Genomic DNA, 24,415 nt, shown 5'->3' with positions numbered 1-24,415 from the left:
GGAGCAACTTAAGCATTACTCGGAGCTCACTGGCAGTTACTAGAGTGTTCCTGGGATTTTGTGAGTGTTGGAGCCTTAACGAGGATTCTCTCAGAAAGACACTGGGGAATGATGAGAAAGCAATGGGAGTTGCTGGAGACATACTGGAAAGTTACTGCGGTCTAACAGGGAGCAAAAGCCCGTGTGTGGGCATTCCTAGAGTGCGCTGGGATTTTAGAGGGCCTAATGCCAACGGGGGACCTTTGGGGATAACTAGGCACTCCCTGTGGGGCACTCATGGGTTCCAGTAAGTGCTATAGCCAGGCTGCCCTTCTCTTGAAGAGGAGCATGGGTGCGTAGGGGTGCAGCCTGCCCCGGGGAGCCGGAGCAAGAAGACACTGTCCTGGGAAAGGGAGGAAGCAACTGATGCGTTGACTGAGTGACAAACACCAGCGTGTGCCTGTAGGTGTGGTGGCAGTCTCGTATGGAAAATCACCCCTGAAGAGGGGAGCAGCTCCCGGCCTGGCATCAGGCCCCCCAGACTCGGGCCCCAGGCCCTACCTCTACCCTCAAACTAAAGAGATGCCGGGGGCCCAGGGCAGGCAGGACTGTCGGCAGAAGGGCCCTCTCACAGCTGAGGCAGTGAGACTTAGTGGGGTATGCAGGGGCCTCGTCGACAGCAAAGCCTCCCAGCTCAGTCTCAGGAAGAGAAATGTAGGGACACACAGGCTGGACCTCTGACCCGTGAAAACCTCAGCTTCTCAGTCGGGGGCAGGGGGGCAACACCTGTTAGGAAATCTGGGCTCCTTGGGAAAAAGATTAAGGTCTGGCTAACTTATTGTCCTGTTCCCCACTTCCTACGCACTTTTCTGAGCCCTCCCCGTCCTTCAAAGGCCAGACCCACCCTAGTCCTCCCCAGAAGCCTTGCCCATTTCCGGCGCCCCATGCTCCCTTGAATGGCGAGAGGTCTTCAGCAGGCCTTGACCTCTGACTTGATCTGTGCTCTTCCCCGGACATGGAAGGCTTCTCCCTAAGGCCCATGGTGATAAGGGGAGAGCAGTGGGACAAAAGAGCCACCCGGCCTTAGACCTAGTCCCAGCCCCATGTGTCAGGGCCAAGGCAGGAAGCCGCCGTGCTCTAGCTGGCAGGGAAGTTTTGCTCGGGAGAATACATCAGCTGCTGCTCCACTTCGGCGTATGGGCCCCGGGATGGCCGCATGCCCTGGAAAGCACCAGTGGTGTTGCTGGGTCAGAGGAGCTCAGACACTTCCCTCCACCCCAGCCTGGAGCAGCGAAGTCAACCCGAGCCAAAGCAGCAGCTGGGCATGCCCTGTCTGGACAGGCTGGACACAGGCAACTCACTCAGCTCAGGGCACTGACTTGGTTGCTCTGTGCCCGCCCCCAGAGTCAGGAAAACCTAAACCCGGAGTAACCACGAGGCCCCAGGCAACGTCATGGACCTGTCTACCCTCACTCTCAGCACTGTCGTTTTGCTCCCTGGGTCCCTTCACTGGACTTGAGGAATGTGGCGGAACCAGGATACGCACCAGTCTCCTCCGCACCATCGCCCGGCCCAGACCTGAGGCAGCAGCTGCTAGAGGCCAGCAGAAAGCCACGACAACCTTTGCACTGCACCAGGCCCTGCAGGGTGGCGGACCTGCCTCTCTTCCCTCACCCCTCCTCCTGCTCAGCCAGCTCCAGCTTAGCCATGGGGCAATGAGGAGGAGCCGGAGAGGGACTGAGCCTCAGCATGGCCAGGCCCAGGCCACCCCCACTCCTCCACCCCTGGCAGCGCCGAGCCCCATCATCAGGCACTAATTAAATCCCCCTAATGAGGAAATAAGGATGCAGGAGCTGGCTCTGCCGCGGCCTCCCCGGCCCACCGCCCTCGCCTCTCCATCGGACTTATCGCTCGTCACAGGATGTTTACAATAATTTTTAATTTGTGCAATTATTAATCACTTTTCTATCTGCCTCATTTGCATAATAATTAGTCATCTCACTGTTTGGCATGCCTGTGAATGACAGTGTTTTAAATTGAATTAAGATTTTAATATTCTATTTTCCTGCTTTTCTCCCCCCTCACACGCTAATCAAAGTCAGATTTGGCAGCCAGAGGGAGGGTGGGGAGGAGGTTGGCAGGCACTGGACTTGGCCTGCTCCGAGCTCCTGAGAGCTGAGCTGGGAGGGGGGCACCCCAAACCTGGCACCTGAGGGGTTAATCAGCCTTGCCCAAGGAAGAGAGGGAGGCCATGAGTGGGGAGTGGGCAAAGGCAGCTGGGGAGGGAAGGCATCAGCCCAGCTCAGTGGCACCAGAGATCAAAAAACGCACTTTCATTTTTTGTCCAAACAGGCTGCTTTTTGCAAGAAGTTGGAAAGCACAATACAGGCCAATAATTGATCCCTGGTTACTAGTCTAGGTTAACTTTGATGGCTCAGGGTCCCCCAGGTAGAGAAGCGCCTGGAACAGTCCAAAACCTATTGCCATTCTTTGGATGGACTGAGAAAACAAATCTCTGCGGTTGAGTTGGGCTCCCCTCCCCCTTCTAGAGCTTTCCACACACAGCAGACCCTCTGCCCAGGCCGGGCGCCTCGCAGATGCGTGCCAGGGGGCATGGGGTTCTGGCTGACAAGCGGCAACAGGTGGGGTTTCTCTGGCCTCTTTGGGGCAGCTGTGGGTGTCTCTCTTTCTTAGCCTCAAGCCCCCCTCTGACCAGCCCGGGAATCCTGCTCCAGCCCCACCTCCCCACAACTAGTCTTGCCTTTTGTGTTGCCATGGTAATCCCTGTGGCTGCCCTGGATACCCACTACTGTTCCAGAATTCTCTGTTTAGGCAGGGCAGCTCTCCCCACAGCCGGCTTAGAACACCTCCCCTTTTACCATCACTGAAGACAAAGGGTGAGGAGCTGGGGTAGGGTCACCAGCACGTGGTCTGCAAAATCAGATACTGCCTCTCCCTTCAGGTGAGTAGGGAGAGAAGCTGGTGTGAGCCAGTAACCCGGACATCACAGCTGGGACTGAGAGTCCACTCAGCAACCAAGACTTTCCACAGGCCAGAGTAGAGTAAGGACCCCTACCTTTTCCAGAAATCCCTTCCTCCCACAAGGAATAAGGTCTCCCAGCTCCACACTTAGAGGTCAAGAGAGGGAAGTCCCCTAGGTAAGGAAGACAGAAATGGGGTTTTTCTGCCAGAGGTAAGAGCTAAATGAGGAGAGAGGGTAGAAGTTTGCAGGAGAGCCCTTCTCCTTCACAGGACTCCATGGCTGGTCGGCATTCTCCACCTGCAAGCCAACAAAGGGGATTCTCAGCACTCCTACGGTCCTCTCGGACACAGGGCACCCCTGGGCTGCCCTATGAGCCCTCTTGCTAACCTACCTAGGAAGACGCCAGCCTCAGGGGCTGGTAGTACCACAAACCCACTTGCCAGGCATTGTCTGAAGGGGCAGGACAAAAATCCCTTGGGTTCAGGAGAGGCACAGTCCAATCCAGGAATTAGAGGGCACTTTTGAGAAACCAGCCCCCGACCCCACCCCTGCCCCTCGCCCTCCTGATGGTGAGCCCAGATTTCACCGTCTGCCAAATCGTCAGCAAGGGACGGCAGCCTTCACCACACCCAGCCTCTGCCCCCCAGCCTTTCCCTCTGAGAGCTGTTCGGGGGTGAGACCGGCAGACATAGCTGGTACACAGCAGCCTCTGCTGGCCGCCTCCACCTTCCACACTTTCCCTAGGGATGAAAGCAAGGCCAGCCGACCCCTCAGAACTCTGCTTGCCCTGACTTCCAGCTTGCCCGGGTCAGTCATGGTTTACACCTGTTGTCTCGACATATTACAAATAGCACATGTGTGCACACATACACACACACACACACACCATTCACTCACAGAAGTGTCCTAGTTTGGACAATAAATTAAATGGTTTCTCTAATCACAGGCAAGGGGAGGGTCCCAGAGAGCCTGGGGAGAAAGTGAAGAAGCTCTGAGCAGAGACAAGCAACCTTCCCTCAGTCCCCAGCCAGAGCTGAAGGGACTCCCTTTCAGTCAGCACCGAGAGGGAAAGTCAGAGCCCCCGCCCTGGGCCAGGGCACCGGCATCTGGACAGGCCAGCTTGGGGAGAGAGGGGACGCAGTCCTTCCCAAGTGGGGAGATGGCTGGCAGAAGGAACACTTTCCATGTGTCTGGCAAACGGCCACTCGGAGCAGAGGGCATGGGCCCATCCACAGCGCCGGAGGGCAGCCCCACCCAACTGGATGCCTGGTACTGCTCTGGGCTGTGGTCTCTGCCTGGGTCCCCGAAGGCCCACCCAGATTGCAAAGCCCCTCTCCTCCTCACCCTCCTCTTCATCTGCTTTCCCCCAGCCCACTCCCTAACCTGAACTGCAAAATCAAAGAAGACTGTTCACAGCCCCCCATCCCCAACCTAAGACATGAGGAAGAGAAATCAGAGCCATCTGCCCTACAGTACCAGGACTCCCGGATGCCTTCCTTTTGTGCTGTTACCTCGTTGATGCAGGGCTCTTGGGGATCGCCTTTTGCTCCACCTATCTAAGCTGGGATTCCTAAGTCAAAGGTTTAGGGACCACCACTGTGTTTCTTTTTGGGGTGGGAATGGGGTCAGGGGTATTGGAGAATGTCTATGTCCTATCAGGGAAGTTCACATAAATTAGCTGCAAAGTAATACACAGATGCATATTAGCGACATCAGGCACCAATAGTTGTGCATTTTAGGGACTCAGATAGCAACAACAGTCCCCATTCCATAGTCATTCTAATAGGTACGAGGTGATATCTCATTGTGGTTTTAATTTGCATTTCTCTGATAATTAGTGATATTGAGCATTTTTTTATGAGTCTGTTGGCCACCTGTATATTTTCTTTGGAAATATGTCTATTCAGATCCTCTGCCCATTTTTTAATTGGATTTTTTTTTTTTTTTTGCTATTGAGTTGCATGATTTCTTTATGTATTTCGAATATCAATCCTTCATCAGATACATGATTTGAAAATATTTGCTCCCATTTGGGAGGTGGTCTTTCCGTTTTGTTGATGGTTTCCTTTGCTGCGCAGAAGCTTTTTATTTTGATAGAGTACCAATTGTTTATTTTTTGCTTTTGTAGCCTTTGCTTTTGGAGTCAGATCACAAAATCATCACCAAGACCAAGGTCAAGGAACTTACCTGTGTTTTTTCATATCTATGGTTTTAGGTCTTACATTCAAGTCTTTAATCCCCTTTGAGTTAATTTCTCTGAATGGTGTAAGATAGCCTAGTTTCATTCTTCTGCATGTGGTCATCCAGTTTTCCCAACATCAGATGTTGAAAAGACTATCTTATCCGCATTGTATATGCATGCCTCCTTTGTTGTAAATTAATTCGCCATATATATGTGAGTTTATTTCTGAGGTCTCTATTCTGCTCCATTGATCTATGTGTCTCTTCTTTCTTTTTTTTATTTATTTATTTGACAAAGATCACAAGTAGGCAGAGAAGCAGGCAGAGAGAGAGGAAGGGAAGCAGACTCCCTGCTGAGCAGAGAGCCCGATGCAGGGCTCGATTCCAGGATCCTGGGAATCATGCATGACCTGAGCCGAAGGCAGAGGCTTTAACCCACTGAGCCACCCAGGCACCCCTATGTGTCTCTTCTTATGCTGATTTTATACCGTCTTGATGACCATAGTTTTGTGATACAGTTTGATACAGGGAGTGTGATGCCTGCACAATCTTCTCTATCAAGATTGCTTTGGCTATTTGGAGTCTTCTGTGTTTCCACACAAATTCCACGATAGTTTGTTCTTTTTCTGTGAAACATGCCCATTGGAATTTTGATAGGGATTGTGCTGAATCTGTAGATTGTTTGGGGGTGGTATGAACATGTGACAATATGAATCTTTCCAATCTGTGATCACAGAGTATCTTTCCATTTATTTGTGTCTTCTTCAATTTCTTACGTCAATGTCTTATCATTATTAGCATACAGGTCTTTTACCTCCTTGGTTAAACTTATTCCTAGGTGTTTTATTCACTCTGATGCAATTGTAAATGGGATTGCTTTCTTAACATCTCTTTCTGCTAGTTTGTTGTTAATGTATGGAAATGCAAGATTTTTATATATTGGCTTTGTACCTTGTGACTTTACTGAATTTGCCTATTACTTCTAACAGTGTTGTTTTTGTTTTTGTTTTTGTTTTTTAAGATTTTATTTATTTGACAGACAGAGATCACAAGCAGGCAGAGAGGCAGGCAGACAGAAAGGAAAGGAAACAGGCTCCCTGCTCAGCAGAGAGCCCGATAAGGGGCTCAATCCCAGGACCCTGGGATCATGACCTGAGCCAAAGGAAAAGGCTTAACCCACTGATCCACTCAGGCGCCCCCTAACAGTGTTTTGATGAAGTCTTTTAGGGCTTTATAAAATCTTGTCACCCTCAAATTGGGACAGTTTTACTTCTTCCTTACCAATTTGGATGCCTTTTATTTATTTTCCTTCCCTAAGCACTCTAGCTAGTACTTCCGATACTAGTTTACTAAAAATGGTGAGCATGGACCTCCTGATCTTGTTCCTCATCTTAGAGGAAATGATTTAGCTTTTCACCATTGTGTATGATGTTGGCTATGGGCTTAATATGTGGCCTTTATTATGTCAAGGCACTCTGCATCTATAACCACTTTTTTGAGAGTTTTTAATCATGAATGGATGTTGAATTTTGTCAAATGCTTTTTCTGTATCTATTAAGATGATCATGTGATTTTTATCCTTCATTTTTTTAATGTGGTGTATCATGTTGATTTCAAACATGATGGATGTCAAACCATCCTCGCAATGATGGAATAAATCCCACTTGATCATGGTATGTAATTTTTTGAATGTATTGTTAAATTCAGTTTGGTAACATTTTGTTGAGGATGTTTTCATCCATGTTCACCAGAGATAATGGCCTATAAATTTCTTTTCTTTTTCTGTGTGCCCTTGTCAGTTTTGGTATCAGAGCAGTGCTAGCCTTGTAAAATGAGTTTGGAGGTGTGCCTTCCTCTTCAACCAATTCCTGTTTTTCTGTTTAGTCTTGAAATTTGTCTGGTTCTAGGAACTTATCCATTTCTTCTAGGCTGTCCAATTTGTTGATGTTTAATTGCTCAGAGCAGGCTCTTACGATGCTTTGTATTTGTGGAATCAGTTATAATGTCTCCTCTTTCATTTCTGATTTTTTTGAGACTTTTCTTTCTTTTTTGGTGAACCTGGTAAAAAGTTTGCCAATTTTATTTCAAAGAACCATCTCTTAGTTTCACTTATCTTTTATATTACCTTTTCAGTCTCTATTTCATTTATTTCCACTTTGGTCTGTTATTTCCTCCTACGAACTTTTGGCTTCATTTGATCTTTTTCTAGTTCCTTCTTGAAGTGTTTGAGTTAGGCATGTGTCACTATGAACTTTCCTCTTAGAACTGCTTTTGCTGCATCCCATAAATTTTCATATGTTGTATTTCCATTTTCATTTGACTCAAGGTATGCTTTTATTTCTCCTTCGACTTCTTTGTTGACCCGTTGGTTGTGCAATAGCCTGTTGTTTAATGTCTACATATTGGTGCTTTTTCCAGTTTTTCTTCTTGTAATTAATTTCTAGTTTCATACCATAGTGGTTGGAAAAGATCCTTGATATTATTTCAGTCTTCTTAAATTTATTAAGACTTGTTTGTGGCCTTAACATATAGTCTATTCTGGAGAATGTTCCATGTGCCCTTGAGAAAAATGTGTATTCTGCTGCTTTTGAATGGGATGTTCTGTATATATCTATTAAGTCCTTCTGATCTAATGTGTCACTTAAGGCCAGTGTTTCCTTATTGATTTTCTGTCTGGATGATCTATCTGTTGGTGTAACTGGGGTATTAAAGTCCCCCTCTATTATTGTATTGCTGTCTATTTCTGCCTTCAGGTCTGTTAATATTTGTTTATAGATTTAGATGATCCTATGTTGAGTGCATAAATATTTACAAATGTTACGTAAATAGGAAGCATTTAATTCAGCCATTATGTCCATAGCAAGGAAACCAGGGAAAAATCCACAAAGGAAAGAAATACTTGAGCTGGGCACTATAGGAAGAGTAAAGTCCTGCTAGTGGGAGAAAAAAATGGAATAGTGGAAGCAGCTTGGAAAAGCACAGAAGTCTGAACCCGTGGTGTTTGATCAGGGAAGTGAAGTCCAGAGAGTCCAGGGGAGGGATTGATAGGTCAGGGTACAAAGGACCTTGATAGAAGGTTGAGGAGACTAGACACATCCTGTAGATAAAGGCCTCCTCCTCAACCACCTCCCATGTGACCGGGAGACATTCCTATCCTCAGTCTCACCATCAATACTGGAATAATCATGCTTCCCCTACCCTGCTTCCATGAAGGCTACAAACTCCCTGTCACTGGGACTGGGTTGGCTGGTGAGTCACTCCATGAATATCTGATAGGAGGTCCATGTGTTAATTAAGCATTCATCTAATGTTGCATATATGATAATCTATTATCAGCACTGCTAATCAGAGACCTTCACTAAGAAGCTGTAGGGAGCATCCAGAAAGCAATGAACCAACTTTGGTCCACTCACCTAGAGTAACCACCTCAAGATGCATTCATTCATTCATTCATTCATTCATGTGGACAGAGTACATAGGCTTTGATAGCTCTGTAGTCTTCAGCCTTAGTTTCCCTGTCTACAAAATGAAAATCCTAGCATCAAATTTGTTGAGTTTTTATTAAATTACTGTATAGAGACTGCCTGGTTCATACTGGCACCAAATAAATGACAGCTATTAGTTCTGAGGTATAGTACCTTGGGTTAGGAGCTGGGGATTTGAAAATGAGTAAAAGGTCTAAGAAAATAAGAATATAAGTAAGAATAAGAAAATGACTAAAAGTTTTGGCCACAGGACTTCATGATCCACAAAACAGCATATGAGAGCTGAGTACAAAGTGCCATGAAAATTCAGAGAAAGGCTGATTGGGTAATCTGAGCCTGCACTTAAAGCAGTAGCATTAATTCGCAGTATAAGTTCATAAGCAGAATTGAGCCTACAGGGAGGTACCATGGCACCTCGGGTGGTTGCTTGAGTTTGTCTTTGTCAAAAGTTCCTCTAAAGTCCACATTGAAAGACTTTACAGTTTGTAAGTCAGAAGTCCTCTCCAGCATGAGACCACATTGGCTGGGCTAATCAGAGCTTAGGAGAAGGAATGGGCCCAGATAACCCCCATTCTAGCTTCCTCCTCTCCTGCACCAAGAAAAACCAAGACAAGGCCCACCATCCCATTCCCTTCCACATTGAAAAAGTGTCAAAGAGCAAGTGGGATTTCTAGATGCTGAAAGTAACTATAACTGGAACAACACGCCAACTGCACAAGTAGGCAATGGGGGTGATCTGGCTCCGTCTCTTCTCTCGCAATATCTATAAAGGAGCAGTGGGAACATTTGACAATAGTTTTCTCAGTGAGAATCAACAGTGGGATGTGGTCACCATGGAAGCTAATTCAACCTCAAATACATTGATTACAACATAATATTTAGATGTAGGCAAATAACAGTCCTATTTATCAGAATATCCTGGGCCTTGGGACCCAAGCCAGGTGCTGCACTTTAAAAGGGGCAAACTGGGGCGCCTGGGTGGCTCAGTGGGTTAAGCCGCTGCCTTCGGCTCAGGTCATGATCTCAGGGTCCTGGGATGGAGTCCCGCATCGGGCTCTCTGCTCAGCAGGGAGCCTGCTTCCCTTCCTCTCTCTCTACCTGCCTCTCCGTCTACTTGTGATTTCTCTCTGTCAAATAAATAAATAAAATCTTTAAAAAAAAAGGGGGGGCAAACTGGAATGACTTCAGAGAAGATAGTATGGGACTCAAAATCATGGTTGAAGGAACTAGAAAAAAATAAGCTGGGCGCAGCAGCTTTCTTCTAATGTCACCATAACTGTGACATCATTTCCCAATCAAAAAAGAGGTGCCACAGTGAAGGGGAGAAATGTCTTACTAACGGCTACTCGAGAACAATGAATCCTAGAGGGTGTCCCCTCAGTCCTTGCACTTTAGGTTCTTGGGCTATTTGGCCCCCTCCCACACCCCAGTGTTCAAGAGTAGTTCCTCTAGTCTGTCTGTCCCTGGGCTTTATTTATGACTCTAGGACCCACCTGGAGGCCACCCTCCAAAGTTCCCTATGAGTATGCACCCGGACCCTCTGCACGGATAACCTTGGTCCTCTCCTATGGTCCTTCATCCTCTCCCTCCCACTGCCTCCTCTGGTGTCAGCCTCCAGCTGGGTTGTCATGCTTGGCTCTGGGGCTGGGCTGGGGATGGAGGACAGTGAGGAGGCCCTAGGGGAAGGGTCTGCAGATGCAGTTAGACCCTCTATGTATAAAGATTAATTTCCTACTACCTTCTAAGCGAATATTGTCTTGTTTCCTTTCTCATATAAGTTCCAATAGAAAACTCTCCTCCTATTACCTTAATCTTGTGACTCCAGGAAGAGAAAGAAAAATGTATTCCAACACATCTAAAATGTTGTCAGATAGAAGAGGAGTTATTGGTCCGTTTGTGTAAGCCCCAAGACGGATAATTTAGACAAATGGTGAAGTCACAGGGGAACATAACTGCAAATAGCTAGAGTTGCCCAGGAAAGAACTACTTATGTCCCAGGAGGGGGTGACAGGGCAGAAAGTGTTCAAACGTAGGTGGGAGTGGCACTTCTAGAAATGATTTGCCGGGAGATTCCAGCATGGAACAGATGTAAGGATCAAATCTCTGCAAGACTCTAACTTCGATTCTTAGATTCATGTAATTAGCAGTGTATTTCCATGGGACCAAAGGTTGGGAAAGCAGCTGAACTAGTAAACTGATGGAAAATACTTCTAAATTAATTGGTGTGGGGTAAGTATCATGAATAGAAGTCCTTTATGGTATCATCCACCTCTAAGATTCCCATTTTGTGATTCCAGGTTCTGAAAGAGCGTCAGCTACTGGCCAGATTCATCCAGCTGATAAGATGCAGGTCAACAGTCTGTCTCAGGACGACAACTGGTGTGTGTGTGTGCATGAGTGTGTGTGTGTTTGTGTGTGTCTTGAAAGGGGAATGGAGATCAGAGTAGAAAACAACAGACATTTTCTGAAGGGCCATAGCATGGGCACATACACACATACACACACACACACACACACACACACACACACACATCACACACACACAGAGGCAATCCAGAGCTGGACTTGAAGCTGGTGGCAGAGATGAGATCCAACAATCTTGGGGCCTGATCAATCACACAATCGCTCCCCTCCCCTAGTTGCTGGTCTGGGGTCTGTTGTTAGGGAAACAGTGGCTCCCACTTCCTCCATCAAAGCCAGCAGGGTGCCGTTCATATCCAGCGAGGAGGACGAAGGCAACCTAAGACACCAACCCTCAGAACCAAAGTGTTTCTGCCAAAGTACAAGCAGGGACAGAGGGCAGGGCTGAGCAAGGACACGACCGTGATCACAACCCAGAAAGCCAGAGGCCTACCGTGCCCACCTTCAGCCATGTCTGTGGGCTCTGTGACTATGGCTGACTGTCCTCCGGTCACCCCTACCCAACATCCCCTTTCTCACTCCCCTTCTAACTGTCCCCCAAGCTCCTGCTGTCTGCTTCTGTTCCTCTAAGGCAGAGGTGACAGGCAGAAGACACAGGATGTTTCCTGTCCTGGATTCTGCTCTCACTCAGGGCGTGCCCAGACCTCAATGGTTCAAGGGCCGACCTCCCCATAGAGTTCTTTTCACCGGCTCCCCACTACAGCTGCAGCCTCCCAACATCAACTGTAGGTAAAGCACCCTTTAGCAGGTCTTTTTTATACCCTACGCCGCCACCTCCACTGTACATGGAGTCAAAAAAGGCCAGTCAATAACCAGCCAAAAAGCTGCTTCCAAAAGGGCAGCAGCCCCTTTAACCTAATCTCCCCCTCTTTAACCTAAAATGCTGAGTCTCAGTGTGGCCAGTGTAGTAGGCCACCTTCCTCTCTCTCCCTAAAGGAGTATCAGCTACTGGCCAATCCCTGTGGAGGGGCTTCCACAGGTCCCATGGGGTACACCCTTGCGGCTTCCTAAGTGGCAGGTGAACAAACCCTGGACTCAGCTCTAACCCTCTTGTGCTCCTAGACACTCCTCTCTCCTCTGCTTCTTAGGAAACACAGACACAGCAACAGCATCAATCCGTGGGAGCAGGCAACCCCCTACCCAGAGCTCAGCCCATTAGCTGGTGAGTCCACCACCAACCAATGTCATTGGAAGCCACCCCTCTCGCGACCAGCATTACTTTCAAGGCCAAATAAATAAATAAATAAATAAAGACCCGAAATGCTCATGTAAAATAACCGCTTTTAAAATGCCATATGGCCTTACGCGCAGAGAAAGCATCCCCCCCCCTTCCCCAAGCACCCCTACTTCCCCCACCTCCGTGTTTCTGCCCAGTTCTTAGTGCTCAGGCCTCAAACGAACTCAGTTTGGTCCTGTCTGAACACCAAGGCCACCAGCAGCACCCCAGCTCCGCCCTCGGGGGGGTGGGGGTAACAGGCAAGGAGGTTATTGGGGAAGCCTCACCAGAACAGGCCATCCCTCCTCCTCCCCCAGCTCTAGACACCCCCTCTCCAGGGCACAGAAGACTCTGCCCACTTGCCCACCCTTCTTCAAATAGCTCAGCCCTCAGTCCCACCCCGCAAGACACACCGGCTCTCCAAACCCAGTGGGAGAACAGCCATCCCGCTCCTGAGGTAAGGTGGAGAGGGAGAGCGGAGCCAACAGGGACACAGGCCATGGACACAGCAGAAACCCTCGAGAAGAATCTTACTGTTCACGGTTTGAGAGGAGACACCATTTAGGAAGCACCTCGTGCCAGGCACTCTGCTACTTTATTTCAGATCCTCTCAGTAACCCAGGAAGTGAGTTTATGAGTAAGGACACAGTGGCTCAGAGAAGTGAAGTAACTTGCTAGAAAGTAGCACCTACCTAGTCTTTGATGACCTCTCGCCCTAGAAGACTGACTCCCCACTGACCTCCCCTACTCAGGCCTGGGAGATCAGAAGGACCCCTGTGCACCAAGAGGCAAAAGCTAACTTCCCACTGTGGGGAAGCAGCAGCAGGGGGGTTTCCTTGCAGGAGTCAGAAGCTCCGGAGGAAATAGCCCCGCAGGATATTAAATACCGCCTGGAGCCCCTTTCCAAGGTTCCACCCCAGATGCAGCCACCAGGCTACTTCAGCCAGTACTGCAAGCCTCCGTGGCTCCCCTTCAGCAAAACCTGTGGAGAATGTTACAAGCCCGGGAGGAAAAAGCCAGAGACTTACCCTGGGACGAAGTCCTCCCTTTCAGGTGAGTCTTAGCCTGGAGGCAAACCTCCAGGGGATAGAGGAGTGGCATTCTGTATCAGACCCTCTGTTCCCAGCCCACCAGCTTCACCCTAACCAGGGGCACTCCTGTACCCGCCCCCTCCACGCCCCCACCCTCACCTCCCCCTCCCCCACCACTGCAGATCCCAGGGGTGGGGACCATGAGCCCAGCAGAAGGCAGAAGGCAGCAAGGGCCCCAGCCCTGTCTTCTTCAAGAGCCTTTCGGCAATATTTGCCTCCAAGGCCAGCTGGAACCATTTGGGGAGGGTACCACACCAATAACCCCAGCCTAGCCCCTTCCTGTGTGGGCTGGACCAGTGGGCAGCCCTGTCATCCAGGCTTTCAAAAGCTCAGGTGATCCAAAAAGGCATAGAGGATAATCTGGATTCCACACTAAGAATTCTTTAGTTCTGGTGCTGGGAGATAACCCTGAAGGTCAGCGCGGTGGGAGAGGCAATGCCCTAGTATTTGCGTCTGTTATTCGCATTATCCAAGGTCTAGTTAAATAGACCAGCTATGCAGGAGCCAAGGCTGGGGTCCAGGTCCCCACCTTTACTCTCAGGACTTTCCCACACAGAGGAGGCCCTCTGCACACTTTCTTGCTCCCCTCAGGTGACTACCACATGAGTACTACTCATCAGATTTCCTTCCAGAACCCACTTCTTGGCGAGTCGATGTTCCCAGTTCACGTTCAGGGCAGAAAAATAGCGCCAACAATGCGTCCAGGCTACGTGGAGTATATCAGCCAACACCAGAGCAACTTCCAAGCCTCGGGGTGGAATCAAGTGCTCAAAACCGACCCAAACAAAAGTAGCCAGGGGATCGAGTGAGTAACCAAAACTCTTGGCAAGCTGTGGGTTGCTATTGGGGGAAGGGGCCAAAGGAGGGCTCTACTGCCCAAGAGAAAGGTACTGACTGTCCCCAACTTATGATGATCTTTCGACTTTATGATGGTGCCAAAGTGATGCGCGTTCAGTAGAAACCATAGAATCTGAATCTTTTTTCCGGGCTGCGATATGCAGTACAATACTCTGGCGATGAGCCCTGGCAGCGAACCCCAGCTCCCAGTCAGCCCCACGATCAGAGCTGTCAACAGCCAACACTCGGACAACCTTTCTGTATGCATGTAACCATCCTGGTTTTCACTTTCAGTACAGTATTCAAAAAGCTACGTGAGCTATCCAGCACTTTATTAAAAAGTAGGCTTTGTGTTACATGATGTTGTCCAGCTATAGGCTAATAATAATTGTGCTAAGCATGTCTAAGTTAGGCTAGGCTATGTTATGACGTTCAGTAGTTCAGCTGCGTTAAATGCATTTTCCACTTTTGATATTTTCAACTTACAGGTGGTTTCAGGAGATGTAACCGCACCGTAAGTCAAGGAAGATCTGTAATAATCCAGAACTCAGTCTTCTGTCCAATTCAGAGACATAGTTATAGAAGGCAGCAAAGCAAAGGACTAACTGTTTCAGAATCTTGAGTCTCAAACTAGTTCAGATTTACTTCATCCTCGTTTTACCTAAGCTTGGGGCCAGGACAAACTGCATGTTCTTCATAGCGGGGGGTCAGTCTCTTTCCCTCCACATCTCTGGGAGACATGGGCTCTAACTGCATGCCAGGAGGCCGAGTAGGCAGGCTTACCCAGTCCCCATGAAACTGCAGAGTACCAGGCACTCCACTTGCCCAGGCTTGTCCTGGCTTCTTGCCTATTCAAGCCTGCTTCCCTCGGGGGCTCAGAATGGTCCACTCCCTCCCTGGGACTCATCCCTGAAAGGCTAGAAGTCCCCGCTCCGGTACAAAGGGAGGAGTACGCACACGGTGGCACACAAATATTACAGAAATGGAGTCCTAGTCCAAAGGGGTGGAGGAAAGGAGAGCCTTCGCGGGGAGCAGGGACGCCACCGCAGCACATGAGAGCGCTCTTCGCCCCCTGCCCCAACACACACAATTCCAAGTTCATTTCCCAAGACCACATTCTCTCAGCCATAGCCACTAGCTGCCTACCACAAGGCTTCAGAAGGGCTCTCCGTTGCCCTATCCTTTGGCTGCTGGTGTTGCGTCCTCTGTGCTGGGTCTAAGCATGATAACTGGGGAGTGTGAAAAGAAGCAGAGATAAAATAAATTCAAATTTTATTTTCAGGGAAGAAACAAATTTGTCTTCAAAATTACCTGAAAATACTCTGTATAGTTTAGGCAGACACACAAATGAAAAGCAAATAAGTAAATAAATAAAATTTAAAAAGAAACAGATGGCACGGTGCCCCTCTATTTGGCGTGCCTGGATTCGTTCACAGGTATAGGTCCTGACTCGTAGAAATGTTTTCACTCCAATGCAGCAAATATATCCAGGCGGTGCAGAAAGACACTGCCCCTGGCTGGCGGCCCACTATGCATCAGCGTCAGAGGCCAAGATGGCTGAAGCAGGAGATGACCCTCCTGGGTAGGAGGACCACTGCCAAGTTTGATGGAGACACAGTAACCAGGGTAAAGTGCCCAAGTTCTCTGTCAAGAGGTAATCAGCATGAGGGTCTCAACTACTCCCTCATCCCAAGGGGAGGGGGGAGTGGCGGTACACAGGGAACAAGGGAGGAAGTTTACCCTACCAGAAAACCCCAACCCCACTATTCTGGGGAAATCCAAAAGTTTTACTTTCCTGAATCTGCAGCCACTTAGGGAGTCTGATATTTGTCCCTGACCAGAGATGAGGTATGTATGCACTTAAGGAATGTTTGACAGGTGAAGTCTGACACGTGGTAAGTACTTAACAAAAGATAGCAATTAAAATCATTATTATTATTATTGTTATTATTATTTCCCCAGACAAGCATTCCTTTCTTCCCAGATGCCTTATCTACCTCCTCCCAAATCCTTGGTAAACAGAGTCAAGGGTAAGTGTCCCTCTAGCACACTCAGGGCCCTCAAAGCCAAGTTGCAAACTGAAACTGCAGGCAAGCAATTCTCCCAAGTACACTATGGAGACCCTCATCACAGAGGCCATGAGAAGCTGCCGGTAAGAACGTCTGTCATCCCCCGGGTCCTCCTTCACCTTTGACCTTGCTAAAGGCCTGAGCGTGGGTGGGCGCTGAGTCGTCAGGAGAGGAGTCTGAGGTTTAAATCCTGGATCTTTGCCAACCTAGAGCAATCCTGAGCAAGGAACCTCTCTGCAAAAATGTTATCTCCTCTGCCAAAAGAAAAAAGAAAACAAACCTTGCTTACTAAGCACCAGACATTGCATTTTTCTCTGTGACTCCTTATAATTCCCTGGTCGACAGAGGGTGCTGAGCAGAATATGCAGGGAGGGGAAGATTTGCTCCTTTTCCTTTTCTGACCACTCTCTGTCCCCTTGAAAGGGCATGGGTTTGCCGGCACCAACTGAAGATCAAAATACCACCAGGACCTCCTACATGCCCTTGTTTTCTGAAAGGTTGAACCTGTGTAAGCCCAAGGTCAACAGCATCAAATGGGAGCCAAACACGATTTCTCTACTGAACAAAGGAAAACATTCAGGTACAAAGGAAAGACTGAGTCTGCATATGGTTGGGGGGGGGTGGGCGGGGAGGGGGCCAGAGTCATGGAGCAGACACAGCTCAGCTTCAACCTGGCCCCATATTCTCTCTGCCTATCTTTACAGGCCAGTCCAGTTGCCTGAAAACCAGCTCTAGAAGTAATTATGACAACAATAGGACTCAAAATTCCCAAATGTAATAATCATCGGGGGGGGTGGGGAGAAACCACCCAAATAACTGATGCAAAAACGCACAGTTCAGAACACACGTCTCCTAACCAACTCAAACTGAAAACTGAGGTTCCACGAAAACCACCTCAAAGGGTAAATTCTGCTTCCCCACTGGGATTTCCCAGACACACCCTGACCCTTTGAAACTACCTGAGCCAAGGGTGAGTAGCCTGGTTAGAAAGGAACAATGCACTGTGTGTCCTAGAAGGTCGGTGTGTTCCCGGATACCCGAGGGAAAGGAGGTTAGGCTGTTTCCCTCTAAAGAACGAATGAATGGCAAAGCGTTGAGACTTTTCTCAAGTCAGTACCATCAATTAATTACATTCTATTTGAGCTACGGTGTCTGCTCACTGCTGCGTTTTTTTTCCCTTTGCATTCTTTAAAATTATAATTCACATACCACAAAATTCACCTTTTTAAGATGTATAATCCAGTGGTTTTTACTATTGCTCACTGCCACTGGGGTCTAAACCTCCGAGTGGAGAAAGTGGTACAGGAAAGGAAGAAGAGGGTCTGAATTGGATTCAAGCAAACAAACAAAATCTGCCACGTGGAGAAAGTACTCCAAAGCTTAAGGAAGATTGTGATCAAAATCTAAATACCATCCCTCTCTTAAAAATATTTACCATATTGAAAACAGGATTATGTTTCTGGTTTTAAGGTAGGGATAAGAAGTGGAAGAGGCGACTGAACCTAGCCACCCATTTCCTTCAGAGATGCTAAAGGCTTATCACTTCCAACACCCTGCTTCAGACCCAGTGGCCCTCCTGTCCACGGTCAGGAAAAGGGGTGTCACACTGCCCTCTAGTAGCCGGCCAGGGGAATGACAGCCAGCCACACACCGGACCGGCCGGGAGGTCTCTGCTGGATGTTCTGTTCTCAGAACACAAAGGCAGAAAGATCAGAGGGAGAAAAATTTATAAATTTTCACCGATGCCTATCAAACACAGAGCTCACCTACAGTAGAATCTATCTGTTTCCCCTCCACCTCAGTCTCTGCTTGAAAACAGATTTCTTTGTTAAGGAAAAAAAAATGTGGTTTTAAGGGTTCCAAAAACATTGGAGCCTGTCTTACTTAGGGGGCTATACTTCAGGCCGCTGTTACAAAAATACCACAGACTTGGGGGGGCGGGGGGGCTTGAACAACATATATTTATTTCTCACAAGCCTGGAGGCTGGGGGTGGGGGTAAGATCAAGACACTAGCAGCTTGATCTGGTGCCTGCCAAGGGCTGGCTTCCTGATTCAGAGGCCAGCTTCTCATTGTGTCCTCACACAGTAGAATGAAAAGGGAGCTCTCTGGGGTCTCTTTTACAAGGTCACTAATCTCATTCATGAAGCTCCACCCTCAGGACCTAATCACCTCCTGAAGATCCTACCTCCTAATACCATCACCTTGGGGCTAGGATTTCAACATGGGAATGGGGCAGGGGAGGTTGGCCGTTCAGTCCACACTGGCCTCCTAAAGTAAGTTGTTCTTAAAAAAGTATGGGGCCGGGGCACCTGGGTGGTTCAGTGGGTTAAGCCTCTGCCTTCGGCTCAGGTCATGATCCCAAGGTGCTGGGATCGAGCCCCGCATCAGGCTCTCTGCTCAGTGAGGAGCCTGCTTCTTCCCCTCTCTCTGCCTGCCTCTCTGCCTCCTTGTGATCTCTCTCTGTCCAATAACAAATAAAACCTTTAGAAAAAAAAAAAAAAGAAAGAAAGTATGGGGCCCAACTACGATGAAGTTAAAACCTGAACCCATATGGAAATAGAAACCAGCTGTGGACAAGAGCTGTGACAAAGGTCTAGGAGTTGAATGTATTCACTGGCACTTTGGCTAAGGAAAGGGGATGGCTTACAAAACAGCTTGCAAAAGAGTAAACTCCGAAGTAATAACTTCAGAGTAGGTCCAGGGCACAGAGCCTACATTCACTGGGACCTTGTAAAATAAGCTTATTTGGGGGAAAAAATTTTAACTTACATGAAGTTGTAAAGATAGTAGAGAGAGTTTTGTTTTATTACTCTTTGCCCAGAGTTCTTGACTGTTACACAGTTTACATAACTATGGCACATTTGCCAGAACTAAGAGATTAAGAGCGGCATATTTCTAGGAACTAAATTCCAGACTTTATTTGGATTTCACCAGTTTCACCAGTAATGTTCTAACCTTGGGCCTTTTTACATAATGTTTACAACAAGAAGCCAAAGGACCAGAAAGGCAGTGTGCAACCCAGTAGGACACTGGGTTCTAGTCCCAGCTCTTATTCATGCTAACTGCAGAACCTTCGAGTTTGTTTTCTGAGCTTGTCTCCTCTCTGACAAACTCCATCTCACAAATGCCGATTCTAGATGCAATTCCAGTTTACCCTTCATCTCTCTGCCTAAATACTTCTTTGACAGCTACTAGCTACAGTGAAGGAAGACACATCTCCGACTTGGCAGTGACTCCAGCTGAGACCCCCCAGTTAGAGAAGAGAGTCCCTTCGGGAATTTCCAGATTTCAGAATTGCTTCAAAACCCACGTGTGTCTCAGATGGCTGGAGGACGGACAGCCTTTCTTCAGGGGTCTGAGAAGGATGCACTGCAGCAGGGACCAGAGTTGTCCATAAACATCCATTTTTCCCTTCTTCCTGGGTGTGCATTACATTCCTGAGGCGCTCTTGAATTAGGGGGACCATGCAACTAAGCTCTAGCCAACAGAACATGAGTGGAAGTTTGCGCCACTTTTAAAGGGGGTGGGTTTTATCTGCTAAGCAGTCTCCCAAGCTCTGCTCGCCTCACTACACCACCCCAGCAACCTCGGAGGCTGTGTTAGCACTGCCATCAGCCTGGTCCCTAATCGAGTGCACGGAATAAAGCATGCCCCTCCCACTACCCCAGGCTGAAACTACCCTGGACGTTACATGAGGAAGGAGAAAAAATTTTAAAAATCCTATTATAATAAGTTAGCCCATTTGGTGGCTGTCATGACAGTTTAGTCTAACACAGTGCCAAATGTCATTCCCTTGGAGCAAGACCTTGCTTCTGGATCTGCGCTCGGAGCCTCAGGTGCATGGAACTTAGGTGACCACATGCCCACATTCATCCTCGCAAGGCCTCTCTTCTCTTTCCCCTTCCCTCCATCATTCCCCCTTCCAGTTCTATCCTGTCCCCTTTCACAGACTCGTTTCTAGTGAGTTAGGATATATATATGCCCCTTTAAATTGTTGCTTAGTGTGTTTAATTTACTTAGCTGGTTTTTGCTATAAATTGAATTTTTTATTTTCCTTACCTGGAGTCCATCATGTCACAGCAGTTCCTAATAGCCTGCATCTGACTGCTTGTATAATATTCTAGCCATGCATATACCACTTTTTATTTATCAATTCCCTTAGGGACAGACATCTAAGTTGCTTCCAGCTTCTTGCTACCCAAACTATACATAGATAAACATCCTTTTATGTTACTCCTTGTGGATCTGTGCAAGCTTCTCTGAAGGCTATAGCCAGCAATGGAAGTGCTTTGATGTGCAGTGTATGCATACTTAATGCATTAGTTACCTATTGCTATATAACAAATTACCTCAAAACTCAGCAGCTTAAAACAATAATACCTATAGAATGAGATAAAATGTTGGTAAATCATGCATCTGATAAGAGACTTGTAACCAGAATATATAAAGAACCATAAGAGTGTCTGTGTGTGTGTGTGTGCATGCATGTGTGTGTGCACATGTACGTATGACAGTCCAACTGAAAAATGGGCAAAGGATGAATAAACATTTCTCCAAAGAAGACTATATAAAAATGTTAAGTAACATTATGCATTGGAAAAATATGACCACTTCATCCCTGCAGGCATGGCTGTATCAAGGCAGAAAGGAAAAGGTGTTGGCAAAAGTGTGGAGAAACTGGAACTCTCATACACTGCTTTGGAAGTTGGGCAGCTCCTCGAAAAGTTAAACATGGGGTTACCTTATGACCTAGCAATGCGATTCCAAGAGCAATGAAAACGCATGCCCATACAAAGACTTGTACATAAATGCTCACGACAGCATCATTCACAACCCACAGAAAGTAGAAACAACACAAATGTCCATCAAATAATGCATGAATAAACTGTATGCTATCCATACAAGGGAATATTATTCAGCCAAGAGGAGGAATGTACTACAACACAGATGAAACTTACAAACATTATGCTCAGTGAAGAGTTAGACACAAAAGGTCACATACTGTATGACAGCTCCATGTACACTCTATATGATATGTCTCTAATAGGCAAATCTAGAGCAACAGAGAGTAGATCAGTAGTTGCCAGGGGACAGGGGAGTTGGGGACAAGTGGGGAGTGATGGATGCCAATGGATACAAAGTTCTTATATTCACAGAGTGATCCAAATGTTTCAAAATTAATTGTAGTGATAGGTGCACAACACTGTGATATCTAAAAACCACTGAATTGTACTTCATAAGAAATGAGTAAACTGTATGGCGTGTGAGTTATATCTCAATAAATGTTTTTTAAAAATGAACATCTAGGGGCACCTGGGTGTCTCAGTTAAGTGTCTGCCTTTGGCTCAGGTCATGATCCTGGGCAACTGGGATCAAGACCCGCATCAGGCTCCCTGCTCAGTGAGGAGCCTGCTTCTCCCTCTTCCTCTGCCTGCCAGTGCCCCTGCTTGTGCTCTCTCTCAAATAAATAAAATCTTTTTAAAAAAAATAAACACCTGTTATCTCACTGTTTCTTTGCATCAAGAATTTAGAGCTAAGTGATTCTGGTTCAGGATTTCTCATGAGGTTGTGGTCATATGTCGATCAGGGCCACATTCATCTAAAGGTTGAATGGAGGTAAAGTATCCACTTCCAAGATGGTTCACTCACACCGATGGAAAAGTCAGTGCCATCTACTGGTGAGAGGCCTCAGCTCCTCCTCTCTACATGGACCTCTCCAGATGGCTGCTTGTGTGCCCTCACGACACAGCAGCCAGCTTCTTCCAAAGCAAGGGATCTGAGAAAGTACAAGCCAGATTCAATGTCTTCTATGACCTAGCCTCAGAAGTCACACATTTCCAGTATATCCTATTGGTTACATAGGACGGCCCTATTCATTATGGGAGGGGACTGCACAGGGCTTGTGTACTAGGAGCCAGGGATCATCAGGGGCCATCTTGGAAGCTCGCTATCAATACTGGATGAATAGGAAGATAATAATGACAGCCAACAATTTTGTGACACACACTATGTGCAAGCACTGTTCTAAGGTCACAATAAACCTCTGAGGTAGGTGAGATTATCTCCATTTCACAGTTGAAGAAACTAAGGCACAAAGAAGTTAAGAAGCTTACCAAGATCACACAATTAGTAAAAGACATAGCTGGGATTCAAACACAGGCAGTATAGCTCCAGAGCCACACTCTTAAAAGCTAAGTAACACTGCATCCAGGATATTACTTAATTCCAATTAAAAGTGTTGCCCAGGGGCGCCTGGGTGGCTCAGTGGGTTAAGCCGCTGCCTTTGGCTCAGGTCATGATCTCAGGGTCCTGGGATCGAGTCCCGCATCGGGCTCTCTGCTCAGCGGGGAGCCTGCTTCCCTCTCTCTCTCTCTCTGCCTGCCTCTCCGTCTACTTGTGATTTCTCTCTGTCAAATAAATAAATAAAATCTTTAAAAAAAAAAAAATTAAAAAAAAAAAAATAAAAGTGTTGCCCATTTGTTCTCCGAAATGGATACAACAGATGAAACTCCCCTGAAGTTTTCATTCCCCACAAGAGTTAAATCTCTTACTTTTACCAAGCCAATGGATATAAGTAGAAACACATTAACATTTTATTTTTTGTGTTTCTCTAATTACCAATGAGCTAATATTCTTATTAGTCATTTTGGTTTTCCCTTTACATTTTACCTATTTATATTCTTTGCCTATTGTGTGTGTGTGTGTGTTTTAAAGATTTTATTTGAGAGTGAGCGAGCACAGAGGGAGAGGAGACGGAGAAGCAGACTGCTTGATGAGCGGAGAGCCCGATGTGGGGCTCGATCCCAAGACCCTGAGATCATGACCTGATCCAAAGGCAGATGTTTAACCGACTAAGTCACCCAGGCACACCTTATTTTGTGTTTTGTCTTTCTTATTTACAGTAGTTCCTTCTATAGCAAGTCTTTTATATATGCAATCCCTTCTCGGTTTTAAATATTGCAAATATTTTCTCCTAATCTATACACATCTTTAGCTTTGACTATGAGATGCTCTATTGACCAGAAATCTTTATGAAGTAGTCAAAGCTATCAAATATTATAGATTGTGCTTTGGGAATATTATTTAACAAATCTATCCTCACCCCAAGGTCACAATGACATTCTCTGATTTTTTCCTACTGGCTTTAACATTTTACCTTTCATTTAGATCTTTAAGAGCTTTGGAATGTCTTTGTTTTTATACAGTTTGAGGTAGGGATCCAACTTCATTTTTATCCATACATAAGCCAATTTTCTAAGCATCATTACCTATTTCTTCCCCACTAATTTGTGACATTACCTTTATCATATACCTTGTCTCCAAATAGCTATGTCTATTCCTAAGTCTAGCACAAATTTGTATTTTCTAAGAGGAAGGACCCATCACTGAAGTTTCTACTCACACTGCTTTCTAGATTAATGAAAAATCCAACCACCACCCTCCAAGATCCATGGGAGGTTCATCATTAGCTTTTTCCCCAAAAGAGAATACCCAGTTAAGGACATGATTTTGAAAAAATAAATGCATGTTTATTAAAAAACAAAAACCCTAACCAAGAACAAATCCTGGGACACTGAAAAATCAATGCTTCCTCTGAAGGCCAACAATAGCCAGTGTTGGAACACCTGAAGAAGGCCAGGTGCCTCAGTCCGAACATCAGGTCTCAAAATATTCTTGCACAGTCAAAACTGGCATTCAAGTTGCTGGTCTGTGTGGACCCTGATTATTAGCATAGACAACCGTTACAGCTGGATGTCTGGCTGCCCTATATCCACTAGCACAACCCACAGCCACCCCACAGCTTCAGAAAAATTACATATCCTCAACACTCCACTTGTAGGCAAGTTCCTCCACCGCCTTCTTGCTGGCAAGCCTGGCAAAGCGCTTCTGTTCAAATCCATTGGATCTGCAATCAAGAGACACTGATCAGCCAGAATCCTGAACTGGACATTTTTAAAAAAAAAAAAAAAGAGTAGAGTTCATAACCTAATGAATAAGGAGGAAAGTAAGGCAGTCACGTGAAAATATTTAAGGCATATGCAATAGAATCAAAAAGTCAAAATACGTAACTCATCCTTTTATTAGTTTTTGTTCAGCCCCTTCACCACTCTCAACAAGTGTTTCAAACATTTACCACTCTACAGCTGACCG

The 24,415-nt window shown here is 46.8% G+C and overlaps 2 protein-coding genes across 7 annotated transcripts in view; one reads left to right on the top strand and one right to left on the bottom strand.

Annotated features, from left to right (window-relative positions):
- Positions 1 to 2,807: 2,807 nt before the first annotated feature.
- On the top strand, positions 2,808 to 19,691 carry LOC101685676. Of its 6 annotated transcripts, XR_199226.3 has the most exons (11): positions 2,808 to 2,941; positions 10,926 to 11,007; positions 12,138 to 12,211; positions 12,583 to 12,722; positions 13,108 to 13,318; positions 13,948 to 14,161; positions 15,672 to 15,819; positions 16,178 to 16,345; positions 16,686 to 16,842; positions 16,967 to 17,164; positions 19,453 to 19,691. XR_199226.3 is itself a non-coding variant. In XM_004749883.3 (10 exons), exons 2-10 carry the CDS (start codon positions 10,973 to 10,975, stop codon positions 17,038 to 17,040), a joined length of 1,221 nt encoding a protein of 406 aa, XP_004749940.1. In that variant the 5' UTR covers positions 2,808 to 2,941; positions 10,926 to 10,972; the 3' UTR covers positions 17,041 to 17,477. The 6 variants fall into 6 exon arrangements, 3 of the variants coding, with proteins under 3 accessions (XP_004749940.1, XP_004749946.1, XP_004749944.1); XM_004749883.3 differs by lacking the exon at positions 19,453 to 19,691 and having other exon boundaries at positions 16,967 to 17,477; XR_199228.2 differs by lacking the exons at positions 16,686 to 16,842; positions 16,967 to 17,164; positions 19,453 to 19,691 and adding an exon at positions 16,001 to 16,088 and having other exon boundaries at positions 16,178 to 16,269.
- Positions 19,692 to 23,771: 4,080 nt separating this feature from the next.
- BUD13 (BUD13 homolog) overlaps positions 23,772 to 24,415 on the bottom strand; it is a 28,264-nt gene continuing 27,620 nt past the window's right edge. Inside the window, exon 10 of the mRNA XM_004749892.3 lies at positions 23,772 to 24,170. Coding sequence (XP_004749949.2) covers positions 24,077 to 24,170 — 94 coding nt within the window. The 3' untranslated portion in view covers positions 23,772 to 24,076. The remainder of the gene's footprint in view (positions 24,171 to 24,415) is intronic.

The sequence above is a fragment of the Mustela putorius genome, unplaced genomic scaffold (genome assembly GCF_011764305.1).
Source record: "Mustela putorius furo isolate JIRA1106 unplaced genomic scaffold, ASM1176430v1.1 tig00000460_pilon_pilon_pilon, whole genome shotgun sequence".
Lineage (NCBI taxonomy): Eukaryota > Metazoa > Chordata > Mammalia > Carnivora > Mustelidae > Mustela > Mustela putorius.
The sequence above is the reverse complement of the archived record's forward strand: the minus strand, read 5'-3'. Positions and strand labels throughout refer to the sequence as shown.